This window comes from Salvelinus fontinalis, chromosome 23 (genome assembly GCF_029448725.1).
Source record: "Salvelinus fontinalis isolate EN_2023a chromosome 23, ASM2944872v1, whole genome shotgun sequence".
NCBI classification, from domain to species: domain Eukaryota; kingdom Metazoa; phylum Chordata; class Actinopteri; order Salmoniformes; family Salmonidae; genus Salvelinus; species Salvelinus fontinalis.
The window spans coordinates 19,370,581-19,394,620 of NC_074687.1; the positions used below are offsets into that span (position 1 = coordinate 19,370,581).

Consider the following 24,040-nt stretch of genomic DNA (forward strand, 5'->3'; position numbering starts at 1 on the left):
CCGTGACAATATAGGAAAGAGTGAAACCCTGGACACTGAACAGAATTATGTTATATAACTGAATTTATTAGTTAAGGTCACAGACCTCTTTTTATTATGTCACTCACGTCTCCCATTCATCTGGATGGAAAGCCTTTTGATGTGGATATTGTGTTAGATAGGATTATGATTCAACATTAAAGCAATCATGTGTATTTTATTTTTTAACAGCCGAGGTTGGGTTGGCTAGCTAGGGGCACGTTAATCGTGTTTGTTTGTGCAGACATAATCTGAGAGAATAAAGTTTGACAGACAGCATGCTAGAAAGGGATTTATCTTCATACTCACATTTTCCAAAACATGATTCCAAATTGAACAGGCATTTGTTTATGTGAATGTGAGATGTCTCACACATTGTACATTTATTTAGTCATTAACATAGAACAAGAGTGTTATGTTTTTGTTTAAAAAAATGGGACTACATATACATATATTTTCATGGGGCCAATGTTTCTTGATAAAGCTCTTGGTGAAAATGCATTCCTGTCATTTTATTGTCTATCTCTTCTCTCCTTCATCCTCTGTCAGAAATAATATTGTCTCCAAGTTTATCATCACGAGGCACTCAAAATCAGTTATCACAGTTGCACATTTGTTGCTGAATATGTTGCTCACCCCTGCTTATCAGAACTCAGAGAGTTAAGCCTTTGAGTACAGACAAAAGTCACATTCCAGAGTTCCCCTTTTATTGTTTTGCTTCAACAGAAGCTCTGAATAAAGTAACATTCAGATGCGTCGGAATGATTATGTACATCAATACTAATGCTGTTAGAATATATTAAAGAAATGTAAAGAAGTAGTTTGGAACTGTTCTGGAATCTGTTTGGCTGTAGGTGGTCCGTCAGTAACATATGACTAGGGTTATAGGATGGCAAAGTTTGTGTGTACCTGTTTGCAACGGGAGCTATTAGCTGCATATGTGCGTTTCTGTGTGAGCTAGTCCCAGTAAAACTCTTCTAATTTCCTTTCCTTCATGCCCAATGATAACTATAAGGATAGGCTTCCTCCTTACTGCTTAGACCTATCAAAGCATTCCACATCAATGATGATGAAGGAAAGGAGATGAGGAAAGGACACAGTTTCAGACTTTTGGGAGGTTGCCAGAGAGAAAGAAACATGCTGGTTCATAGGCTCTGTGTGTGTTTACTACATCAGTAATTCTCACACAGCTGTACGAAATCATGGTTCCATGGAGATCCTCGCCTTACGTCTATCTTGTTCACGCACAATGGCACCACTTCTCTGAAAGAGAAACAAATGAGTTACAGTGTCATATGCATGCACAGGAATGTTGTGTGTGGTGTAGGTAAGTGTGTGAAAGCATGTGTGTTAAATAGATGAAAGGACTTATACCCAACAGAGGGGAATTCTGATATGCAGACAGACACAGCATGCCTGTGACTGAGAATATAATCCATGTTTACGTATCATACTGTGAACAGCTGTGAATCATGCTGCGTATACATTTTTGTCTCTAACAGTGAGGCTTAGTGGTTGTACCTACAGCCTGAGTCTCTGCTTGGTTTTAGGATGTCCCCCAGTCCTCAAGATCACCTGCACCTCAGCACTCTTGTCCAGGAGGAACACCTCCAGCTGCACAAGGATGTAATGGGCTGGGGAAGAGGAGGAGGAGGAGGGGACGGGATGTAACTTGATCATCATTACATGAGATATTGCTGTATTTAACCATTCAACTGTGAGGTCAAAGTAGTGGGGATGTGTCATAATGAGCATCCAACAATTGTCTGATGGACAGCCAGTCTGTGTTTTTACATAGAGGTAAATGTTGGCTACTCACTACAGAAGGGAGGTGCAGAGGTTGTCAGCAGGAAAAGCTTCTTTAGTTGAGGAAGAGGAAAGACTGTTAAACCACTGTTCTCCAATAACCCTGAAACACACAAGGACACATGCACATACAAAAGACAGAGAGAGTAAGATGTAAAGTAGCCCTTCCTATCACAGTTATGACAGATGAAAGGCCTCCAGAGTACATTTACTGGTTTATCAGTATCAATCTGTCACTGCATCAGCAGCGCCAGTGCGCCCAGACCAGACATGACACTAGCTAGGTCAGACAGTTGCCCTATCTCTCATTGAGTGAAACCTGACTAAAGTGAACGTGGAAAGTGTGCTGGAAAGTTTGAATATTACCAAAATATCCTACGTTTCACGTGATCAAAATCGTTTGTGCATAGTCTACTCTAGGCTACATGTAAAAGGTGGCTATTTATAATATTTACATTTGCATGACCAACGTACTCACAGACAGCAGGTTGGTTTCATATCTGGGGAAATAGTGTAATGTTGATGACGTCCTTACCTATTTGTGGACATCTGCCTGGGCAGCCTAAACAGCGCCCCTTGAGGAAGTCCTCATAGCTGGAACAAGGGATGCCAGTCAGTGGGCAGGTCCCGTTCAGTGCGCTTATGTAGACGTGGAGCGCCCTCATGTGGTCACAGATCACATAGCCATACACTGGAAAGTAGACAAGAACTGATCACAAACGAAGATTCTCAGGTAGCCAGAAGCTTACCACTAAATAGCCTATAGGCTAGTAAACATAGTGCTTACTGTTTAGTTAGTGAATAATCAAATAACATCAACAGTTGAAACAAGTTGAAAGACATGTCTGAAGTTGATATGTCTGAAGTTTATATTGAAATTCATACACACTTAGGTTAGGCCTCTTTGTCAATGAAGCATTTTATGTCTGAAGTTTAATATTGAAATTCATACACACTTAGGTTAGGCCTCTTTGCCAATGAAGCATTTTATGTCTGAAGTTTAATATTGAAATTCATACACACTTAGGTTAGGCCTCTTTGCCAATGAAGCATTTTATGTCTGAAGTTTAATATTGAAATTCATACACACTTAGGTTAGGCCTCTTTGCCAATGAAGCATTTTATGTCTGAAGTTTAATATTGAAATTCATACACACTTAGGTTAGGCCTCTTTGCCAATGAAGCATTTTTGGCGGCAAAAACACGTACTTACTTGACAAAAACCTGGAGCGCGAGCAACCTGCTTGGTCCATCCCGCCGTTTAGAAAGAAGTCTGCATGGCCGACAGGGATGGAGATGCCGAAATCTGAGAGAAAAGGATGATAATTGATGTCGAATGGCTGATACCAGGACATTGTCATGTTGTCATTCCAGTGAACAGTGAGACTTTTGAAATAGAGTAGGCCTAAGAGGAAAAGATGGAATGATAGCAGAAATCTCTTTGCAATAACAATGATTGTTTGTGTGTAGCCTATTCTCTCACAGTCGGAGTCAGTGTGGATGGCCTCCACAAACAGTGCATCTGAGGGGTCAAGACAGTCAAACGTGTCGGCTCTTTTAAACATGGGTCCAGCCGGGTCCAGACCTACAGCAGGAGATATATCAGCTGTTGTTGTTTTCCAGAGCTGTCTCTCTCTTTGAAAACCTAATTCAGTCAGATTGCCAGAGATGAGACGGTCTGTGAGTGACTAGCCTGCTTTGTGGTGACCAGTCTCTGTCTGGCCCTGTTGAGCTTTGTTCTGCAGACAGAAGGTGCCCTGTGGAACTGTTAATGGGTCAGACACAGATGGAGCTCACCTGTAATTCTTCCTATCTTGCCCTTGAACAGGGTCCCCACGAATCCAGACACATGTGCCCCAAGACTAACCCCAATGAAGTGAAATGACTCCAGTTTGCATCCATGGTTCTGTGGGACCGACATCACACCTCCTTTATTTTCATTACTTTTAACTTAATTTGCTGTCAGAGTAAACATAAACAAATGAGGAGGCCCTGACCTGGAGCTGGTTGATGAGGACAGAGATCTGGATGGCCACCTCCTTGTAGTTCTCCACCACCATGTTCTAGGCGAGTGAGGCCCCATAGACCCAGTCCACCACCACCACGTTGGCATCCTGCACCCGCAGCAGAGCCTGGGCCAGCTGCTTCACCCAGGACGGCTTACTGCCCAGAGCACTGGGAGGGAGGGAGGAAAGGGGAGGTGGAGGGAGGGAGGGATAACTTATATGTTTTATGTGTAGAGTATGAATATACCTTGGCAAGTTTTTGACCTCCCTCCCTTTCTCCTTACCTGTATCCATGGACAATTATTTTGGTGGGTTGGGAGGAGTTGAAGTAGGAGGTGTTGTTGCTGAGGAAGTCCTGACTGAAGAGGCTGGCACAGTCTGTATTCTTGCGTGTCAAGAGCAGGTACTGCACCTGTAGCTTGCTGCCCTGCTGATGGTACTCCAGCCAGGTCGTGTTGTTGAAGTCAGCACATTCTGATCTGGGCTCCTCATCTTCCCCTGCAGGTTCAGAGGAGAAATGTCCATAAAGAACCTTGAGAACAACACCAACAACAACAATGACAGATGCACCATTTGCACAATTTTTTACAATTCTTTACATCTACAGTAACATGGCATATGCTATAATAAATATGCTTAGAGGAAGGTTAGTATATTAATTTAATAGAAATGTATTAGGAAAAAGCTTCTGCAATAGAGATGAGTTGTACTTACCTACTGCAGATGTAATGTAGAAGGCTAGAATACTGAGAATAGTTTGCACTGTTTTCAGTTTCCAGCCCATTGTCTTGAAAGAAGAGTATCAAGAATGGTAACTTGGCTTTACCAGTTAGGTTGGTGAACTGTGCCTCAGATCCTTATCTTTGGAAACTCTCTTTTCCCTTTCAGCAGTCCTTGTAGCTATGCAATAACTATGCAATAACTATGCAATAACTCACTTTGGTTCTAGAAATGTCATTCAACCCTCTACTGGTCAACAGTGGCCACAAAAGGGCAGGAATCTACTTCAAATAATGAAGTTGAACACAACGTTATTTCACAATGCCTGGCATTGAAATAGTTAGTTACACAATAACAGAGATGGGAGTTGGGAGAATTTCCTTCCCTTCCTTCTTGCAAAGCTCAGCTGGCACAGTAAACTAGCCTTATGAAAATGTACCCACATACCTCTCCTGCTCCAGTCGTTCGTCAGTGTGTTGTTTAGGACCCAGTGCTTAGTCTATATGGGGGGTCGTGGATCCATGACCTCGCTGGTGATCAATGCCTGTTTGTTTTAATAATAAAACTCCGCTGTCTGAGGGTGACAATCCCACTGTGTCTCATGGTGAGTTCATTTCAGCAATGGATTCATACTAGTCTACCCTTATACTCATCCATGTGACTATAGAGATGGACCTGCAACTCTAATCAGACTGTAGTAGTTCAGCTTTTATTTAAGAAAATAATCCTCCTCTCTGGAGAACTAGGTCAAGGACATGTAGGCCTATTGTGTCTGGGATTGAGAATACAGTGTCAGTCTCCATCTATTTCTGATGAAATCAAATGTGTCAGGCTGAGTGGTCATAAGTGAGAACAGACCGGGAAAGAACATGTTCAGAGATTGGTTTTCACACAACTTTAATATAAACTTTTACAGAGTGCAGTAATGAGGATTAGACACTTGGACTGGGGATGGTGAGCTATATGCTATGTGTTATTAGCAGATCGTGGGGCAATTATTTTGCCTTACTTCTCTCTCTTTCCTTGGGTAACTGGGAAGCCACCCAATCCATGGTCCGCTTGCGTGCCTCCTCCCAGCTGTACCGTGGGGCGTACCCCATGTCCCTCTGAGCCCTCCGATAGGAGAAGCTGAAGGGCGTGTTCAGCATGGTGAGGAGCTGCCGGTTTATGGGCGGTGTGAAGCGCTTGAAGGGGCAGAGCAGTATCTGCAGCATCTCCATGAGGAAACAGAAGAGGTAGAGGACTGGGATGGGCAGGATAGGCTTCTCCTGGATGCTGAAGCCCAGCGGCGACAACACAGCATGGTTGAAGTCAGAGTAGCTGACAGGCGGCGTGTCGTCTGAGATGTAGTAGAAGTTCCCTCCGATGGCGGCTCTCCGCTGGGGGTCTCGCAGAGCGCGGGCGGCCTGGAGGTGGGCCAGGGCCGCATTCCCCACGTATACAGGGTTCACCTGGGCCTCCGGGCGGGAGGTCCGGTACAACATATCCCCGTTCCGAATCCCGTCTCCCATATGGCCCAACAGGAAACGGCAGCCCTCTCCATAGATGTACATGGGTCGGAGGGCGCAGGTGGCCAGCCGTCCCCCATTCTGGAGCACCTCACCCTGGGCTTGCAGTGTGACCTGCTCGGCCTCCTTCTTGGTCTTGCTGTAGGGGAACTTTAGGGAGCATGTGTAGGGTGTGTTCTCATCACCGTTGATGATGGGGTCTCCGTTGGCGTTGGGGCCGGCCACCTCGATGCTGCTGGTGTAGATGAAGGACACCACATTCTCCTGGACGCATGTCTCCAGAAGGAGCTGGGTTCCTGAGGAAGATATCAGATGAATGAATACATCAGCAGGGTCAATTCTATTTTCAAGCGCAGCTCAAGTATTTGAAAGTATTGGACATGTGTATTTCACTCAGGTCTGCTGCCAATCCCAACCCAAAGCTTCAGTAAAATCTGATCATACCTTTGACGTTGACCCTGTGAAGCTCACTGTAGACCACCTTCCCGGTGACGTCTATGAGGGACGCAGTGTGGAAGACTAGCGATGCTCCCTTGCACGCTCTCCTCAGCAGCTCACTATCACTAATGTCCCCCTCAAATACACTTACCAGCGTGTCCCCTCTGATCTCTGACAACAAACCAATCAGAGAAGAAACAAACCAAAGAAAAGTTGTAAAATATCAATATTTACACTAACCCTAGTAGTGAGAGAGAAAAGAAGGAGAGCTGGTAAAGTATTTACCTTCCAGACACTGTATGAGTTGTGGTCGGACATGTATGTCCAGCATACGGATCTCTGTGAGCTTGTCTTCCTCCAGCAGCAGTCGGACCAGCCTCTCTCCCAGGAACCCACAGGCTCCTGTCACCACACACACATCACCTTGCAGAGACATGGCCCAGTCCAAACTCTGAACCTACTACCCCTTTCAGAAAACTCCCTTTCCTAGGCACTGGGAATGACCAATGCTCTTTGTCCCGTCCTAAAACTCCTCTGCTATCCCGGGGGCATGGCAGACACTAACTTAACACCCCTCTCTGAAAACTCCCCTTTTCTAGCCTGAGGGAATGTGCTAGAAGTGCCGGTAACTGCCACTCTGGGGTGAGAAGTGAGGCAAGGTCTACAGGCAGGCATACGCAGAGAGGGAGGGAGGACAGGGACGTTTTATTTCCCAGTATCTGCCAAGGACGGACGCCAAGGCTACAGGTCCCAGACCAGCCATGGATAACAAAAGACTTGAATGTCAAGGCGACGTCTGACTAACAATTTGTTTTTGTCTCCTGTTGACAGTGATAAACCAGAGTCAGTTTATCAGGTTTAGTGGCTCTGGCTGGTTTATTTTGACAGGCTTGGCCACTGATTCTCGACATGCTCTATAAAACATCTATATATTCATCCTGTGTCATTTATTCCAGATTTTAAACCTAATCCGGATCTGCATTAGGATCAGCTTGGTCATGAGTAGCATATGTTGAAGTAGTTTTATCCTCTCATAAACTGCCTAGTGTATGTGATTGCAGGTGGTTTTGTGACATTTTGAACAGCTCAAGATTCTAGAGTAACATACTGGACATGTCTGTTATGGGAGGGTTTTAAAAAGATGGTTTAGGTGTCTGTTGAGTTTGTTTCCAGTTTCACAAGCTCTCCATCTCCCTGTGATAGCAGACGTGTTAGTAGACCTTGGTCTGGTATTAGGGCCTCCCTCTCTGCTGTCTTATCTGGAGGATGAAGGATAATGTCACTGTGCCAAGGTCACAGCTGAAACATGCAAAGACCTCCATGTTCAACTCACATCCCTTCAACTCAATCAACCCCTCTAGACTAGTTAGTGGGATGACATGTTAGATTGTGTGGTGTTTGGTTTGACTTGAAAATGATAATTCATAGTATGCATTTTAATTTCTTAAAATACACTAGTCATTCATATACAATACAATATACTATTTTATCAATCAAACATAATTTAAGCCATCATTTACAGTTTGAAAATACAATGCCAAAAGTTAAAAACATAAATGTTTCATATTAAAGAGCATAGCAGAAGTCACTCAGATACAAAGATAGTTCCAACAAAATAGACTCAAGGAGTGGAAACTAATAGTCAGTCGACTACATGTACAGTCAGTCAACCACATAGCTAAGGAGGCAGTGAGACCTAGGGATTTGAACCAAAATGATTTCCCAATCATTTTGTCCTGAAGAGAACCACTTTGTTGTTGTTCCGTTACACTGTTCTGACCAGAAAAATAAAGTTCTGAACTGGTTTTAACCCCCCCCAAAAGTCCTGGTTTATATCATTCCTTTCGTTTCTTTTTTAACCTGTGAAATCAACAGTTTTTTTTTTTTTACATTTAGCTCATTAAATTACTTCACCAATCAGTGTGGATAGAACAGGCAAACTAGTTGTTTACATGCGTGATGGACAGAAATGCAGCCTATAACAGAAGATGCAACTGATATTTTACGGGTGGGGAGAGAGGGTTGAGGAGGAGGCTTGAAGATCTGGGCATCTTGTTATGACATGCATTATCTGAATTAGGTCCACAGAATTATACCTATGAGTAGCAGCTTGTATGGAGAAACTGACTGTCCTTTGAGCTAGATAGCTAACAAACTCGTGTGCGCAGAGCGACACCAGAATAAAAAACATCTTACATTTTTGTAGTTAATAAATTCAACATGAAACTTGATAACTGGGTCTATAGTATCCTCAACTAGCATTGAAAAAGAGAATCCATTCTTCTCTAACTTAAAACAATCTCTCCCTGACTTCTGAATCACGCTTGTAAAGTCAGGGGGGGGGGGGGGGGGGGGGGGGGGGGGGCAGGTAGCCTAAACACTCAAAATCACAGGCAAAGATTTATCTTGCAGGGAGACACTGGAATATGTTTCTTAGTGACAGAGTGAGGGCTTTGCATAGACACTTTGTTGCATTTTTTTGTGGGACAAGAAGAAAATGCCAGGAAAGTAAAATAACGTTATTAACCGGTTGCCATGCCTTTAAAAAATAACGGGGGGCAGGTAGCCTAAACACTCAAAATCACAGGCAAAGATTTATCTTGCAGGGAGACACTGGAATATGTTTCTTAGTGACAGAGTGAGGGCTTTGCATAGACACTTTGTTGCATTTTTTTGTGGGACAAGAAGAAAATGCCAGGAAAGTAAAATAACGTTATTAACCGGTTGCCATGCCTTTAAAAAATAACGGTTCAGTTCTGGAACAGTATGGATATGGATCACTTTCGTTCCCGGTTCCATTTCTGTTCTTTTAAATGTTTTGTTATTTTCCGGTTTTCTGTTGTGTTTCCTGAACCGGTTCCAACCCCTTGTGGGATCTATTTGAGAAAATCTACTGCACATTGTCCACTTCTCCCACAAAAAAAGTCACATTTTCCAGCATCACAAACACAGAGAAGCTAAATCTATATGTTCTTGATCTCAGCTTTCAGTTCGTGGCAGTGTCCAGCGGGCACTCCTGCATTTGGCCGTCGTCCACGGCACCCTCAGGCAGATGCACGGTCATGGTGCAGGCCCGGATGCCGCCCAGGGGTTCCAGCACGTTGAACACCCGGTCCCACTCGTCCTTCTCTGGGTCGTAGCGCTGCACGATGTCCACCATGCAGCGGCTGTTCCAGGAGTAGCCCCCAACCACGTAGATCTGGCCCTGGAGCACGGCCACCCCTACATCACTCTGGCCCCGTGGCATGGCCGCCACCACCGTCCACTGGTCCACCTGGGGGAAGATATAAAACGCAGGTCTGAGCTCTAAATGGTCTCAGAAGTCCGCATTTCTCCAAATGCCATTGGTTCCTTGTTAGGTCGTAATTTTCACACAACCCAGAAAGTTCCTAAAACTTTAAGGGAAAGGGGGATACCTAGTCAGTTGTACAACAATGCATTCAACTTCCGCATTTAACCCAACCCCTCTGAATCAGAGAGGTGCGGGGGGCTGCCTTAATCGACATCCACGTCGTCGGCACCCAGGGAACAGTGGGTTAACGGCCTTGCTCAGGGGCAGAATGACAGATTTTTTACCTTGTCAGCTTGGGGATTCAATCCAGCAACCTTTTGTTTACTGGCCCAATGCTCTAACCACTAGGCTACCTGACCATCAAACATAGGACTTAGTTAAGTAACAGTTAGGATTAGAGTAAGGTTTCGGGAAAGTGGTAAATTTCTTATCATATTGTTGGGACTAAAATCAGGGCCGTTGCCTTGTTTCACCTCAGGGCTGTAGAATTCACAGTTAAGTACGTCATCATAGTCGCTGCTGCCCCGGAAGTGGTTCCCTCCCATCACATAGAGCCGGTCGCCCACTGTGCACATGCAGTGTAGGCCACGAAGTTCCATCATGTCGGCACGGCGACTCCATGCGTCAGTCTCTGGGTCATAACACAACAGCTCCTTCTGGAACGTGTCCCGTGTGATTCCGCCTGTTGGATCAGTGAATTGACATTGGTTTCATTATTAGATACTGTAGATACTGTCGTTATGACAACATGTTTACTAAAATACTATTTTATGTCTACAAACTAGTATACTATGGTTTTAATAAGACAAACATTTTAATTTCAATCCATAAACCATGGTCAGAGAGAGTTTATTAGCTACTGCTAAATCAGCAGTTACTCTTTTTGGGGTCCACACAAAACATTAAACAGGACATAATACAGAGCATTAATAGACAAGAACAGCTTAAGGACAGAAATACATAAATGTAAAATAAGAATACATTCATATAAGTATGCCTTAACATTCCATGCATCATATGCTCATACTCATCAATGTTAACGGCAATACTGCAGCCATTCATTTTTTCTCCTACTTTCTAAGCAGGCCCTGATATTCTATTCTCACAGCACCAGTGTTCTGTAAACAACAGAAAATCTCACAACATTAGGAAGACACACTGTTTCACACGATCGGTGTCCTTGCTGCTTCCGTCTGACGTCAATACTATGCATAATCATGTGAAGTTCCAACGAGGTCGTTGACTCCAGCTCACTTCCCCTGACTTTAACAGATCCATGGAGTTCAAGGGGAAGGCAGTGTAACTTTGGTAGTAAATGTGAAGGATGGACCATGAGAAGGAAAGAATGATGGTGTAGGGAACTGAACTGTGAGCCGGTGGTCAGGTGTTTTCCTACACATACTGTCAACCACCAGCGTAGAGTGGGATAGGAGCAGTAATGTGAAAACCAGAAATGTTTGGGTATGAACAGGAAGGACGTGGTCTGGTGCTACGAGCTGCAGAGAGCTGTGGCCATTACCCAGGCTCCCAGTGTCCGGTCTGGAGTGTGAAGTCACGAGCTCTGCTGGTCGGCTACTGTATAGCAACGTAGCAGTGCCAAAAGCCCTAGTCTACCCTAGAAAGCCTATGTAAATTATGATTGCCAGAACGGCCAAACACAAAAAATGTAGACGACCGTTTTGGTCTCTAAAATGTGTTTATTATGATCAAGTTCGATCCCCACTGTGAATTATTTTAAAGTTCGCTAGAAATCGAGATATTTAATTAAATGGTGATCCATTCTGACTACTACATTTGTAGTCACACAGGTCCACATGCTGAAACAGAACAATCACGGGCAGGCAGGCTACGAGGAGACTCCCGGTTGACTCTCTCAGGCAGGATGAAAGCGACTACATTGACCATGATCCTTTGCGTGCTAGGGCCACTTCCATCATGTGCCTTTGCGATTTTTTTGGTGCCATTCAGCCCACATGAGGTAGGTGGCACCTTATTTGGGGAGGACGGGCTCGTGGTAATCGCTGGAAAGGTATAAGTGGAAAGGTAATAAGTGGAAAGGTATTAACAACATCAAACACATGGTTTCCATTTGTTTGATGCTATTCGATTTGCTCCATTTCAGCCATTATTATGAGCCAACCTCTCCTCAGCAGCCTCCACTGATTCAGCCCCATTCAGCAATATGGTGGCTTCAAATTCAAATACTTCCGGCTTTATGCGAAAAGGGAGTTTTCCATAGGAATACATGGATGGCGTCAGCGCTATCACTATCTACTGGTTTAATGTCTATGCCATTAACCCATTGCCAGAGGAGGCTAGTGGGAGGAGCTATAGGAGGACATGCTCATTGTAATGGCTGGAAGGGAATAAAGGGAACAGTATCAAACATATGGAAACCACGTTTGACTACATTCCATTTATTCCATTCCAGCCATTACAATGAGCCCGTACTCCTATAGCTCCTCCCACCAGCCTCTTCTGCACATTACAACCTCCTCTATATGTTCCATAACACCTCCAATGGAATCCACCTGCTTTTTGGGCTCAAACTACTAAACCACTGTTTAAATGATTGCAGATTAAAAATGATACATTTTCTACATGCACTTTCAAAACATGTGTTCAGAATAAGCTGTTTTCTGGCTGTCTGTGTGCAAGACATTTACACAATTGCTCTTCAGAGAGCTGCGGTTAACCTCGTCGGGAAAATAAGTCTACTCTGACCCATTTCAACCAAAGGTCTTTGTGTTTCCTGGCCTTCATAGTTGCTAGGAGACCGACATAGAAATCGACCAAGATGAGAATGAGAACCTTCCAGAACTACTATGTTTTATTAAAGTCTATCAAAGTTGTTAATTGACAAGAGTGGATTAAAACATGTAAACAACACAGCCTTTGTTTGAATTCATTAACTCAAAACCTCTCCAGTCTAAGCTGATTTTATCAGGACAACAATCACAGTCAATTCAGGCCTTCACATTGTAGGTTTAAACAGTTTGGTAAGTTTGTATGTAACTAACAGTGGTCTGAGAAACTCACCTGAGACATACATCAGGTCACCATGGACTGTCCCAGCATGCCCGTAGTGGGGGTCGACCATGGGCGACACGAATGTCCACTCGTTCCTTCTGAGGTTGTAGCACTCCACGGTGTCTGAAGGAGTAAAAAACATAACTTCACTCAAGATGCACCTTAAAGATCATAATCCCTTGGAATTGATTGATATTTCTGTGTAACAGATTGCAGTAAAAACCTATCCAGTACACTTAGTGACTCACCGATCTCTCCTGAGGCGTTCCGGCCCCCAACAGCATACAGCTTCCCTTTCAGGGTGCTCAGGTGGAAGAAGGTTCTCTTCTCGTTGAGCGAGGCCACCTGAAGCCACCGGTCGAAGCGCGGGTCGTAGAGGTAGGCGCTGTCCACCGCCGTCTTGCCCTTGGTGTCGTAGGTGCTCTGGCCACCTACGATATAGAGAAAGCCCCCGAGCAGGGCCACGCCGTGCTGGTAGCGGGGAACCTCCATAGGCCTCAGCGCCCTCCAATGGCCGATCTCCTCATCATACAGTCTCAGCTCCCTGCTCACCACCAGCTGCTGCCTCATCACCCCGCCCAGCGCCAGCAGGTGTTTGGCGTCCGACCGGATGCGTGTGCGCTCCGTCTGTAAGGAAGGCTGGAGGAAGGGCATCATCTGGTAGTTGCTGGCCTCTAGCAGGAGGTTGACGCAGGCCGTGTCCGAGCGCATCATGGCCGCTCGGCCGTCATCGCGTCCCTCATCCTCCTGGGAGATCTCGAGCAGCTCAGTGGGGGTCATGAGGGGGAAGCGGACCTGCCGCATCAGGGAGTAGGCGGCGGAGCGGCGGGTGGGGGGGTCGTGGTCCAGCCAGGAGCGGGCGATGCGGTACAGCTCCATCTCAGAGAAGCCCTTGAGGCTGTCACTGGCCAGGGCATTGGCCAGGCTGGGCTGAGAGAGCTTCAGGTAGCGGCCAGACTGTAGCAGCGCTGACAGGTTCTGACATACAAACTTCCCAATGTGGGCCTGTACATCCTCCAGGAGCAGGTCCCCGGCGATGCGCTCCACCTCCACACAGTTATCAATGGTGATCTGCCACACAAACAGGTAAACAGACAAGACTGGATGAACTTGTGAAGGGTCTCCTGTCTTTACATTGGCCAAACTTTCCACTGTCTCTTCAATCCACCCATCCACCTGCCCATTGTTTATGGGGCGGCAGGTGGTTAGCGCGTTGGGCCAGTAACCAAAAGATTGCTGGATCGAATCCCCAGTGGGTTAACAAGGCAGTTAACCCACTGTTCACCGGTAGGTGGTCATTGTAAATAAGAATTTGTTCTTAGCTGACTTGCCTAGTTAAATAAAGGTGAAATGAAAAATGTAAAAAAATATGTTTCAGTAACAGTAGGTAACCGGATTCACTAACCTCAGTGCTGAGCAGCTTGTTGCAGAAGCCGAGGACGGGGAGGACCTGCAGGAAGTTGGCAGCCTCCAGAGTGTCGTGCAGGTTGGCCATGCTCAGACTCAGCCGGGATGTGTAGATGAACTCTATGATGTTCTTCAGACCTGTTTTACTCACCCCATGGAGCTTAATCTCCCTCATATCCTGTTCTCTCATACCCCCTAGAGAGAGGGAGCGAGGAAAAGGGAGAGATATAGAGTGTGGATGCTGTTACAGTTAATGGTGTAAGAGTGCAAGTATATTTTAACATTGTGAGATGTAAAAAGAGGACGTTTTAAGTCAAGGTGTCAGTGTCCTTATCTGGAATTTGTTCCTTACCACATTCACCTTTATAGTGGTTGGTCTGAGTGGACGTGATGAGTGCAAGTACAGTAAGAGAGAGACTTTCATTAGCTCAGCCCTGAACTCGTCTGTGAAACAATCTTACATACTTAGGATCATTGATCCTTTGGGAGCATATGCCCTCGACAAATCCTCTCCACCACACATTGTAAAATAATCACCAGTAATTCAAAAGACACTCGCACATCTGAGCTATCTTTTTTGCAGGTGCATGGTAACAGTTGAATAAAATTAGAAAAAAATAAGGAACCCACACACTGCTCTTGATAGTATCACTGATCTTTAATAAACTGTATGTATCGGCCTCACGGTCTACGTCAGAGCTTTGGTGAGTTTTTTAAATTAGGGCCCTTATGTAGATCTAGTCCCACCCACATTCGTTCCACGCGTCGAATGGGGTTGAAGTCGAAGGAAAACAAATAAATTCTACCAAATATAACAATATGCATTTCATAAATATTCTTATAAAGTGTGTAGATAAAAACACGTCTGTAAAACCACAATGAGGACATCGACCTACCAAGCAAGTTTTCATAAATCATTGGGTACAGCGCAAGAAAAACGTCAGTGTAATCTGAAATAGGGGCATAATTCATGTTCAAATCTACAGCATAACATACATTGGCATTTTATCATTAAGACCTTTAGGAAATAATGTCCAGGGGGTGAACATCCAAAAACATTATCTTTTGCTCAGAGTATTATTTATATGACGTCCCCTGTCTGATATCTTAACGTTCTCTATGCCACAAAATCTAAAAAGGTAGAAAGGTCATGTTTTAGGTCATTAAAATGTACTGCGACTGGATAATCCCTGTCGTTTCTCCTAATTTAACGTTTATGTTCAATGATTCTCTCTTTGAGAGAACAAGAGGTTTTACCGGCATAGCAGAGCCCACATTGACATTTAATAATGTAAATAGCATGGGTGGTGGAGCACGTAATAATGTAATTTATTTGGAACCGTTTTCCCGTGTGTGGGTGGCAGAAATATTAACACTTCATCATATTGTTGCACTGTGCGCAACCTCTGCATTTATAGCTTCCATTCGGAAGAGGGCGTAAAAGAGCCTGGCTGATTTTCTTTTGTGGCTGGCAGTTCAGTTGGCATGGACCAATTTATTGCGTAAATTGCGACCTCTCCTATATACAACAAGTAGTGGATTCTTAAATTCAGCAGGCAAAGCTGGGTCCGATGATAAAACATGTCAGTGTTTCTTGACAGCATCTCCCACGTTTCGCGAGTTCAAAGTATATGTGGTTGTGAACATTACAGTGTTCTTTAGCTCTAGTTGGTATTTTTTTGTAGCAGTTCATCTCGCGTTTTCCCCAATGCCAAATTAAGAGCTTCATCCACACATTGTGGAGAATAGCCTCTTCTTAGAAACGTATTGCGCATCTCCGCTGCTTTTTCTAGATAGTCCTCTGTGGAGTGGCATATCCCGAGCAGTCTGAAAAACTGGCGTCTTGGAAGTCCTCTTTTTAATGCCTCAGGATGGAAGCTGTCCCCCTGTAATATAGTATTTATGTCCGTTTCTTTTCTACACATAGCTGTAAACAGGGTTCCATTTGATTTCTCAATCCACATATCGAGGTAATGAACACGTTTAGTGTCACATTCAATAGTGAATTTGCGATTGGGGTCAATGTCAATGAGTAATGCCATAAAGTCTGACAGCTCTTTTCCCGTTCCTCCCCATATGCAAAAAACAGCATCGATGTAACAATCAATGTAACAATATAACTTTAAACCGTCCCCTCGCCCCGACACGGGCGCGAACCAGGGACCCTCTGCACACATCAACAACAGGCACCCACGAAGCGTCGTTACCCATCGCTCCACAAAAGCCACGGCCCTTGCAGAGCAAGGGGCAACACTACTTCTAGGTTTCAGAGCAAGTGACGTAACTGATTGAAATGCTAGTAGCGCGTACCCGCTAACTAGCTAGCCATTTCACATCCGTTACACAGGGCGCCCTGGAATGGGTTCGCCCCGAGAGAGGGGCCCAAGCACTGGAAAGCGTCACGGTTTCGGCGGTGTCCGGTGAACTCTCCCTGGCCCTTGAAAATCCGGGGGAGACGGTGCAAATCTCACGCCGGGCGGTACCTATATCCGCAGCAGGTCTCCAAGGGGAACAGCCTCTGGAATGTTATAACAATGTAGGTAAGGGAAGTTGGCAAAAAAGGTCTGTAACTCCGGGATAAGGATTGGCTCTAAGGGCTGGGTTGGTCGGGCTGGGGTGCGAAGCAGGGCTGGGCTAGAGCCGCGGCTAGGGGAGCAGTCGCTCCGTCGTCCTCCTCTCAGCACCATTGGAAGTTTGTTGTTCGGCCCATCTCACGGTCTCTCGTGTGGTCTCGCAAGGGGCTGCGTGCGGGGGTTCGTCAGGGTGGTGCCCGTCGGCGGGCCGAAGGCGGACCGGTGGGGGGTTGGGTCCGGCGGCGGCAACTCTGGACACACGCCGGGCCCTTCTCGCAGATTTCCCTAGCTACGACGCTCGCGGGCCCCACACATTGTAGGTGGGGAGGTCTCCTCTACGCTCACTAGACTTGAGGCGGAGACTAAACCCATTGGTCCCACAGTGATAGGGCATTGCATGGATCTGGCTCATGCCCTACAAAGTGGGGATAGGTATCTCCAGCTTGTCTGGGGAGGGAGGCCTACATCTGATATGGGTAGTACTATCCACGCCCATTGCTTTGCTGTGGAACCATAAAACAGCCGGAAGAAGCCTAGGTTCCCACTGGGCACGGATCACTGAATGTCAACTTGATGAAACTCAAAGGAGCGTACCCACATGACGCGGTCACACTCAAATCCCTCGTGGGGTGACTGTGACCCCCTCATGTCAAAGTGAGGAATAGCGATGAAGCGCTGGTAAAGGTGGTTCCTATGGCTCTGTCCCGGAGGGCTGACTGGGCAAGCAAATTATTTAAAGGGGATGATTATTTTTTGTTGCTTCTTCCGACACCCGGTCGATGGTGCCGCTAGATACTGCGAGGAGCATTTGCTTCTCAAGCCTATAAGTATTGCGCTGGCACTTGATGTTGATTGGGTGTAAAAACCCAGTTAAAGTCCGCTGAAGGTTAATAGCGGCAACTGATGTCCAGTTTGTAAGACAGAAAAGCCTCTGATGATACCACTGGTCGTGACTTGAATGGATGTAAATTTGATGATATCTGACCGTAGCATGCAACCCTTCACATTCGCACTCAAACCACCTTCGGGGTGGCTGTGACCCACTTATGTCAAATTGAGTAAATTCGATGAAGCGGGGGAAAACGGCGAGACATAATTAAGAGTCTCGAGGTAGCCAAATGCCTCGTCATCTAATTAGAGATGCGCAGTCCTCTGGTGGGACAGTGAGTCAGGTTGGAACTCGCTGTGGAAGTCAAAAGGTCACCAGGTGCACGAGGAGGCCTCCCCCAAGTTGGGGGGCACTCAGAGTCCGAGTAGGGGCGGCCCGGACTCAGGGGTTGGGGGCAGCACTCAGGCCATGGATGTTGGAGTGGGGACTTAGTCTGTGACCAGAAAAAAGAGGGTGGGTCACCAGGAGCACAGAGCCCGTTACGGGTTACCGGGTGCACGTGGTTCCTGACAGCGGGACAATAGACGTTTTAGTAATTCCAGGGAGTAAGCTATACTCTGCCAAGGGAGAGGGGTGTTGACCAGGTAAGGAGAGTAGGTGTGGAGGCCTGAAGGGCTGTAGTTCCAGGGAGAAAGCTATACACTCTCAGGCCCAAGGAGAGGGCAGGCAGGCATGCAGGGAGTGTAGGCCTAGAGGCCAGGAGTCAGAGGTCACCAGGTCAATGGGGGCCTGCCTGGAGGTCAGGAAGGCCCCAGGGAGAAGTCCCAAGTGAATAGGTGTGTGAGTGACACTGTGCTTCACGGGGGCAGAGCAGGCAAATTAATGTAAAATCGTGTGAGATGAAAATTGACAAACAAAAGGGTGTGCAATGTGTAGGCCCACTGAGTGTACATTCTGAATATTGTTTGAAGTCAGTAGGTCACATGACCAAGGAGCTATTGAAATTAGAAACTAAAAAATTGAATGTAAAAACGGGCAAGATGAAAATGGACAAACTCAAGGGTGTGCAATATAGAAGGGTAGTCAGTGGACATTCTGAACCTTGGTTGAAGTCAGTAAGTCATATGACCAAGGAGCTATTGAAATTAGAAAGTTAAAAACATTCATGTAAAAACTTGTGAGATGAAAATGGACAAACTAAAGAGTGTGCAATATAAAAGGCTAGTCAGTGGACATTCTGAACCTTGTTTGAAGTCAGTAGGTCACATGACCAAGGAGCTATTGAAATTTAACATTTTGAAAACTAATGTAAACTCATGTGAGATGAAAATGGACAAACTAAAGGGTGTGCAATGTGTAGGCCCACTGATGTACATTCTGAACCTTGTTTGAGTCCAGCAGGTCACAATATCAAGAAGCTATTGAAATTCTAAAGATAAAAAATCATGTAAAAACGTGTGAGATAAAAATGGACTAACTAAAGGGTGTGTAATATAGAAGGGGGATCAGTGGACATTCTGAACCTTGTTTGAGGTCAGTAGGTCACATGACCAAGGAGCTATTGAAATTAGAAACATTGAAAAAGATAGAAAATTCATGAAAAATTGCTTGAGATGAAAATGGACAAACTAAAGGGTGTGAAATATGTAGGCCCACTGAGTGTACATTCTGAACCTTGATTGAGTCCAGTAAGTCACATGACCAATAAGCTATTGAAACTCTAAAGTAAAACAAATCATGTAAAAACGTGTGAGATGAAAATGGACAAACTTAAGGGTGTGCAGGCCCACTGAGTGTACATTCTGAACCATGTTTGAAGTCAGTAGGTCACATGACCAAGGAGCTATTGAAATTCAAATATAAAAAGGTTTGTACTTCGTTTACGTTCTCTAATTCAACTAGGAATAGAAAATGTTGCTCACATTTCCACATGTTTATTAGCTTTTCAAAGCTAATTAAGGGTCAAATAGTGAAAATAAGACCTGTGCAATGTTGTGTGCAATTTTTCCAACATCATGACACTTATTTGGAGTCTGTGGCTCAAGTGGTTTGAGAGCTATTCAGGGTTGAAAGCACAAATATCCGTTGAATATCCAACCTGAAACTGTCTTTACCTCGGTACATAAAGGTTAGCATAGCTCGGAGCGACTGTGGAGCCCATCTATGTTCCATTCGTTTGGAGATAGTGTTCATCATCAGACCTGAAATAGTAAGACTCTCGACATCTAATGTGACCAAAATACAGTCTTCTGTTAAACCCGTTATTAGTGAAATCTTGTTTATGAAGTCTACAGTCTTTCACATATGATGGCAATGCTTGCACATAAAAAAAAAAAGAGTCTACGAAGTTCGACAATGGCTCTACCATTGAGTCCATTCCTGCAACCACTGGTCTGCCTGGATAATTGCCTTGTTGTGTTTTAGGTTTGTGTAATTTTGACAAAATGTACAGGCATGTGTGGCACATTTACAGCAAAGATATTCATATTCAGGTTTTGAGATAAGGTTATTTAATAGGGCTTGCTCCAGATTAGAGCATATATCCCTTTCGAACACCTGTGTGGAATCAACACTCCGTTTTCTATAGAAACGTTCACTACTGAGTTGTCTCTGAATCTCTTTGTATTTTTCATAGTCTAAAACAACCCCAGCACCCCCTTATCTGCAGGTTTAATAACCAAAGATGAATCTTTCATTAGTTCATTAAGTGCCTGTTCTTCTGTTCTAGTGAGGTTCTTCTGAATGTAGTTTGTTTTTCTCGTACATACTGATGTAACCAATGTGAAATCGCTAGCTAGTTAGCGGGTGCGCGCTAATAGCATTTCAATCGGTGACGTCACTCGCTCTGAGACCTTGAAGTAGTTGTTCCCCTTGCTCTGCAAGGGACGTGGCTTTTGTGGCGCGATGGGTAAGGATGCTTCGAGGGTGGCTGTTGTCGGCGTGTGCAGAGCAGAGGGTCCCTGGTTCGGGGCGAGGAGAGGGACGGAAGCTAAACTGTTACATTGCTTGTTAACCATAGGACAGAATTTACTTTTGGGCTTAAAATGGGTACCAGTTCTTTGTTGAGTTTCTAGGCACGAAACAGTGTTTTGAGAAAACCCATGCTTAAGTTTACTTCTTGCGAAAGAATATAAACCGATCTACTTTCGTATCAAATGGTTGGTCTGTACATGTAGGTACAAAAGAGAGGTCCTTAGATAAGACTGAGATTTGCGTGTCAGACTTTTTTGGAGAGGTTAATTACCGCGTCCTGCTGTAGCTCCGTGTCCACAGCCTGTGTTCCTGGTCCCCTCTTTGACCACTTGCCTCTCCCACATCTTTCCCTTCGTGGAGCCTTGTTGTGCTGCTTTCAGATTACTCTGACGTTTTTCTCGCGCTGTACCCAATGATTTATGAAAACTTGCTTGGTAGGTCGATGTCCTCATTGTGGTTTTACAGACATGTTTTATGTCCACACTTTATAAGAATATTTATGAAATGCATATTGTGATATTTGGTAGCACTTATTTGTTTTCCTCCGACTCCAACCCCATTCGATGCGTGGAACGGATGTGGGTGGGGCTAGGTTGAGTGTGCTAATTTAAAAAACTCACAAAATCTCTGAGAAGTACGTGAGGCCATTAAGCTTATTAAAGAGCAGTGATACTATCAAGAGCAGTGTGCGGTTCCTTCTTTTTTCTCATTTTAAAACAATCACCAGTGAAATAATTTGACATATAAAAATATATTGACATATTGCATAAATTGAAAGCCCTCTTTGAATGTTATTTATCACAGACTAACCAGTGAACATGGCTTTGAAGTAGTCGCTGGCAGAGGCCATAATGACTCTGTGCACGGGGAAGGTGTCACTGCTGTCCCCAGGCACCAGGATGACATCACAGAGAGTCTCATCACCACGGAACAACTCAAACCCCTGGAAGGAAGAATAACATTCATCTTCCATCAATGGTCTCGATCCGCTCCATGTTAAATGGTGTTGGCAACCATTCAGATAGATTACTGAAATAATCGTCCTATGATTCTTATACATCTTGGCAACCCTCACAGCTAAATAATCCTACAAAAAAATGACTATAGTATACTAAAATATTTTTATACGTAGTATTTACTGCAGTGTTTTTGCAGATATGACTGTAGTATACTGTAGTGTATTTGTTGGGATATGGATATTGGGGAGGGAAATGGGCGGGGTATATGCATATTAAATATTTGCGTATCAGTACAGTGTGTAGTATAGTATTCTACAGTATGCAACACAATTCTACAGTAAGCACTACACGATCGAGGGATACGACAGTGTATAGTATATAGTATTTCACAGTATACTACAGTTTACTACAGGACACTATAGAATTCTATAGTAAGTACGATAGTATTCTATAGTAAAATGTAGTATTTGTTATGTGGGATAACCCTATTACACCTTTAATATCTCTGCCTGGTGTATGAGGGCTGGTTGGGTTGTACCTGTAGGACTGTAGTGCCATGCTCATTGCTGCTGAACCACCTGGTTAGAGGCCTTGGAGGGAGGCTTGGCTTCAGGCTTATATCAGTGGGTTTCGGGGGAAGCTCCAAGGGTTTAGGGGCTGGGGCTGTAGGGGTTGGAGGTTTCGCTGCTGGGGGAGTGGGACTGTCAACTGTGGCCGTGACTGGGGCCGGGGCTGGGGGCGGAGATGTGGCTGAGGGTTGGACAGGCTGTGGTGGAGGTCTGGGTGGCTCTCTAAGAGAGCCTCTGCTCCCCAGACGAGACAATCTCCTGTGAAACCTCCCCTGCACACTCTCTTTCTCCTCTCCACTGCCCCTGGAACACAACGACAGGGGTCTGAGAGCTGCTGTATCATCCTCAGCTACAGTAAATTAACTCCACCCTTTATCACATTCATCTTTCTATGACATTGTTTTTCCCATAAACTCATATCTTCAGTGCTGAAAAGTGCATATATTGGATTTTTGTCCGTTTACATTAAGGTTTACAGTGGATCGTCTTTTGTATTCTCACATTGATTCATATACAAAAATCAGGGGTGCAACTTTGGTTTTAGAAGTGGGGGGGGGGGCATAATTATAATTATTTTATCCAGTCGGATAAACACTCCAAACAGTCTACCCGACCGCTCGGAGGCGTCTGCATGGCCCTAAAGCACACCGTTTCCTCATTTTGTATCACATTCCAGTTATAAAACTGGGGGGGGGGGGGGGGGGGGGGGGGGGACAAAAATGCAATTTCAGAATGTGGTGGGGACATGTCTCCCGTCCCCAGTGAAATTTGTGCCCCTGACAAAATACTTAAACCTAAAAATGACAAATATTCGGATCAGCCTACCCCATCTCTGTTGGTGTCTTGCTGGATTTCCTGCTGCCCCTCTGTGAAAGGTTCCTTAGAAACAGAGAGATGAGACAAAACTAAAACAGGGCAGGATTAAATTGATGTTTAGTCTGTCAGTACAATATACTTTTCTATTCTCTCTTTCAGAGCCTCTTCACTCTGAACAAACTACAATTTGGGAAATGAAACAGTTGAGTATGTCTTTGTTTCATACATAGGTTGTCTGGTACTCAATGCTCTATAGTATGACTCACTTCATCAGAACAGGCCCAGGGCTAGAGGTGTATGTTTGCAATGTGGGGCTTTCTTGATCATATCGTTACCATACTGTCTCTGTGTTAGTGTATACATGTACGTGTACGCTGTAAATGTTAAGACATTCCTGTAACTTCACACAACATTTATGTTGCAGTATGTTGCTATAGTGTAACTTCAATGCTTCAATACATTTTCTGATGTTTCTAGTGGATTACAATAGTATTTTTTTTACATCTAACAGTAGCCTCTGAACTCTGAACTTACACCTCACTACATATTCATAATTTCTGTTTATATTCTATTTTTGCATCATGGATGTTTCTGTGCAAGACTTTGTGCTCTATATCAAGTGTACACACTTTACACTTGCATTAACAAACATGAGAGGAAAGGAAGGAACCTACCTTGAAGTTATTATTTTCAACAGGTTCTCCCTAACCGGACGGCCTTCTTCCGGCATACACACATAACCAACATACAGCAATCTGTTTAATGCTTTACAGATCACTAAATGTCTTCCTGCAGCAGCTGGATGCAAAGTGGAACCGTTATGTAGAGCGTGGTAAACAGCAGCACAGTCAGTTTCTCACAGCAAACCGAGAGCTCAGCCACTTCCTGTGTCAGTTCTCTTTCTTGCTCATTTCGTTTAACCCTCCCCACCCTTATTTTGACACATTAGGTGTTGTAAAGACAGATGCAGAGATGGAAGAGAAAGCGAGACATCCCACATGCAATTTTTTTCTGGTTCATATACAGACAATGAACTAAGCAGACCAGACTCAGCTGCTAATGCATTGGTGCCTATGGGAGAGCCACCCCCCTAAGC

General features: G+C 44.8%; 2 protein-coding genes and 1 pseudogene across 2 annotated transcripts; all 3 read right to left on the reverse strand.

Annotated features, from left to right (window-relative positions):
- Window positions 1-297: 297 nt before the first annotated feature.
- On the reverse strand, window positions 298-4,788 carry LOC129821584 (phospholipase A1 member A-like; annotated as a pseudogene).
- A 642-nt stretch (window positions 4,789-5,430) lies between these two features.
- hsd3b1 (hydroxy-delta-5-steroid dehydrogenase, 3 beta- and steroid delta-isomerase 1) lies at window positions 5,431-7,159 on the reverse strand. The gene is made up of 3 exons (XM_055878165.1): window positions 6,782-7,159; window positions 6,503-6,667; window positions 5,431-6,354 (listed from the first exon to the last, which is right to left on the reverse strand). The coding sequence occupies exons 1-3, from the start codon at window positions 6,930-6,932 to the stop codon at window positions 5,546-5,548; spliced, it is 1,125 nt and encodes a 374-aa protein (XP_055734140.1). The 5' UTR covers window positions 6,933-7,159; the 3' UTR covers window positions 5,431-5,545.
- Window positions 7,160-7,946: 787 nt separating this feature from the next.
- Window positions 7,947-23,796, reverse strand: si:rp71-68n21.9 (kelch-like protein 9). Its single transcript, XM_055878169.1, has 9 exons — window positions 23,619-23,796; window positions 22,954-23,007; window positions 22,098-22,431; window positions 21,411-21,543; window positions 14,224-14,420; window positions 13,067-13,889; window positions 12,828-12,941; window positions 10,262-10,470; window positions 7,947-9,770 (listed from the first exon to the last, which is right to left on the reverse strand). Exons 1-9 carry the CDS (start codon window positions 23,672-23,674, stop codon window positions 9,483-9,485), a joined length of 2,208 nt encoding a protein of 735 aa, XP_055734144.1. The 5' UTR covers window positions 23,675-23,796; the 3' UTR covers window positions 7,947-9,482.
- Between the last annotated feature and the right edge of the window lie 244 nt (window positions 23,797-24,040).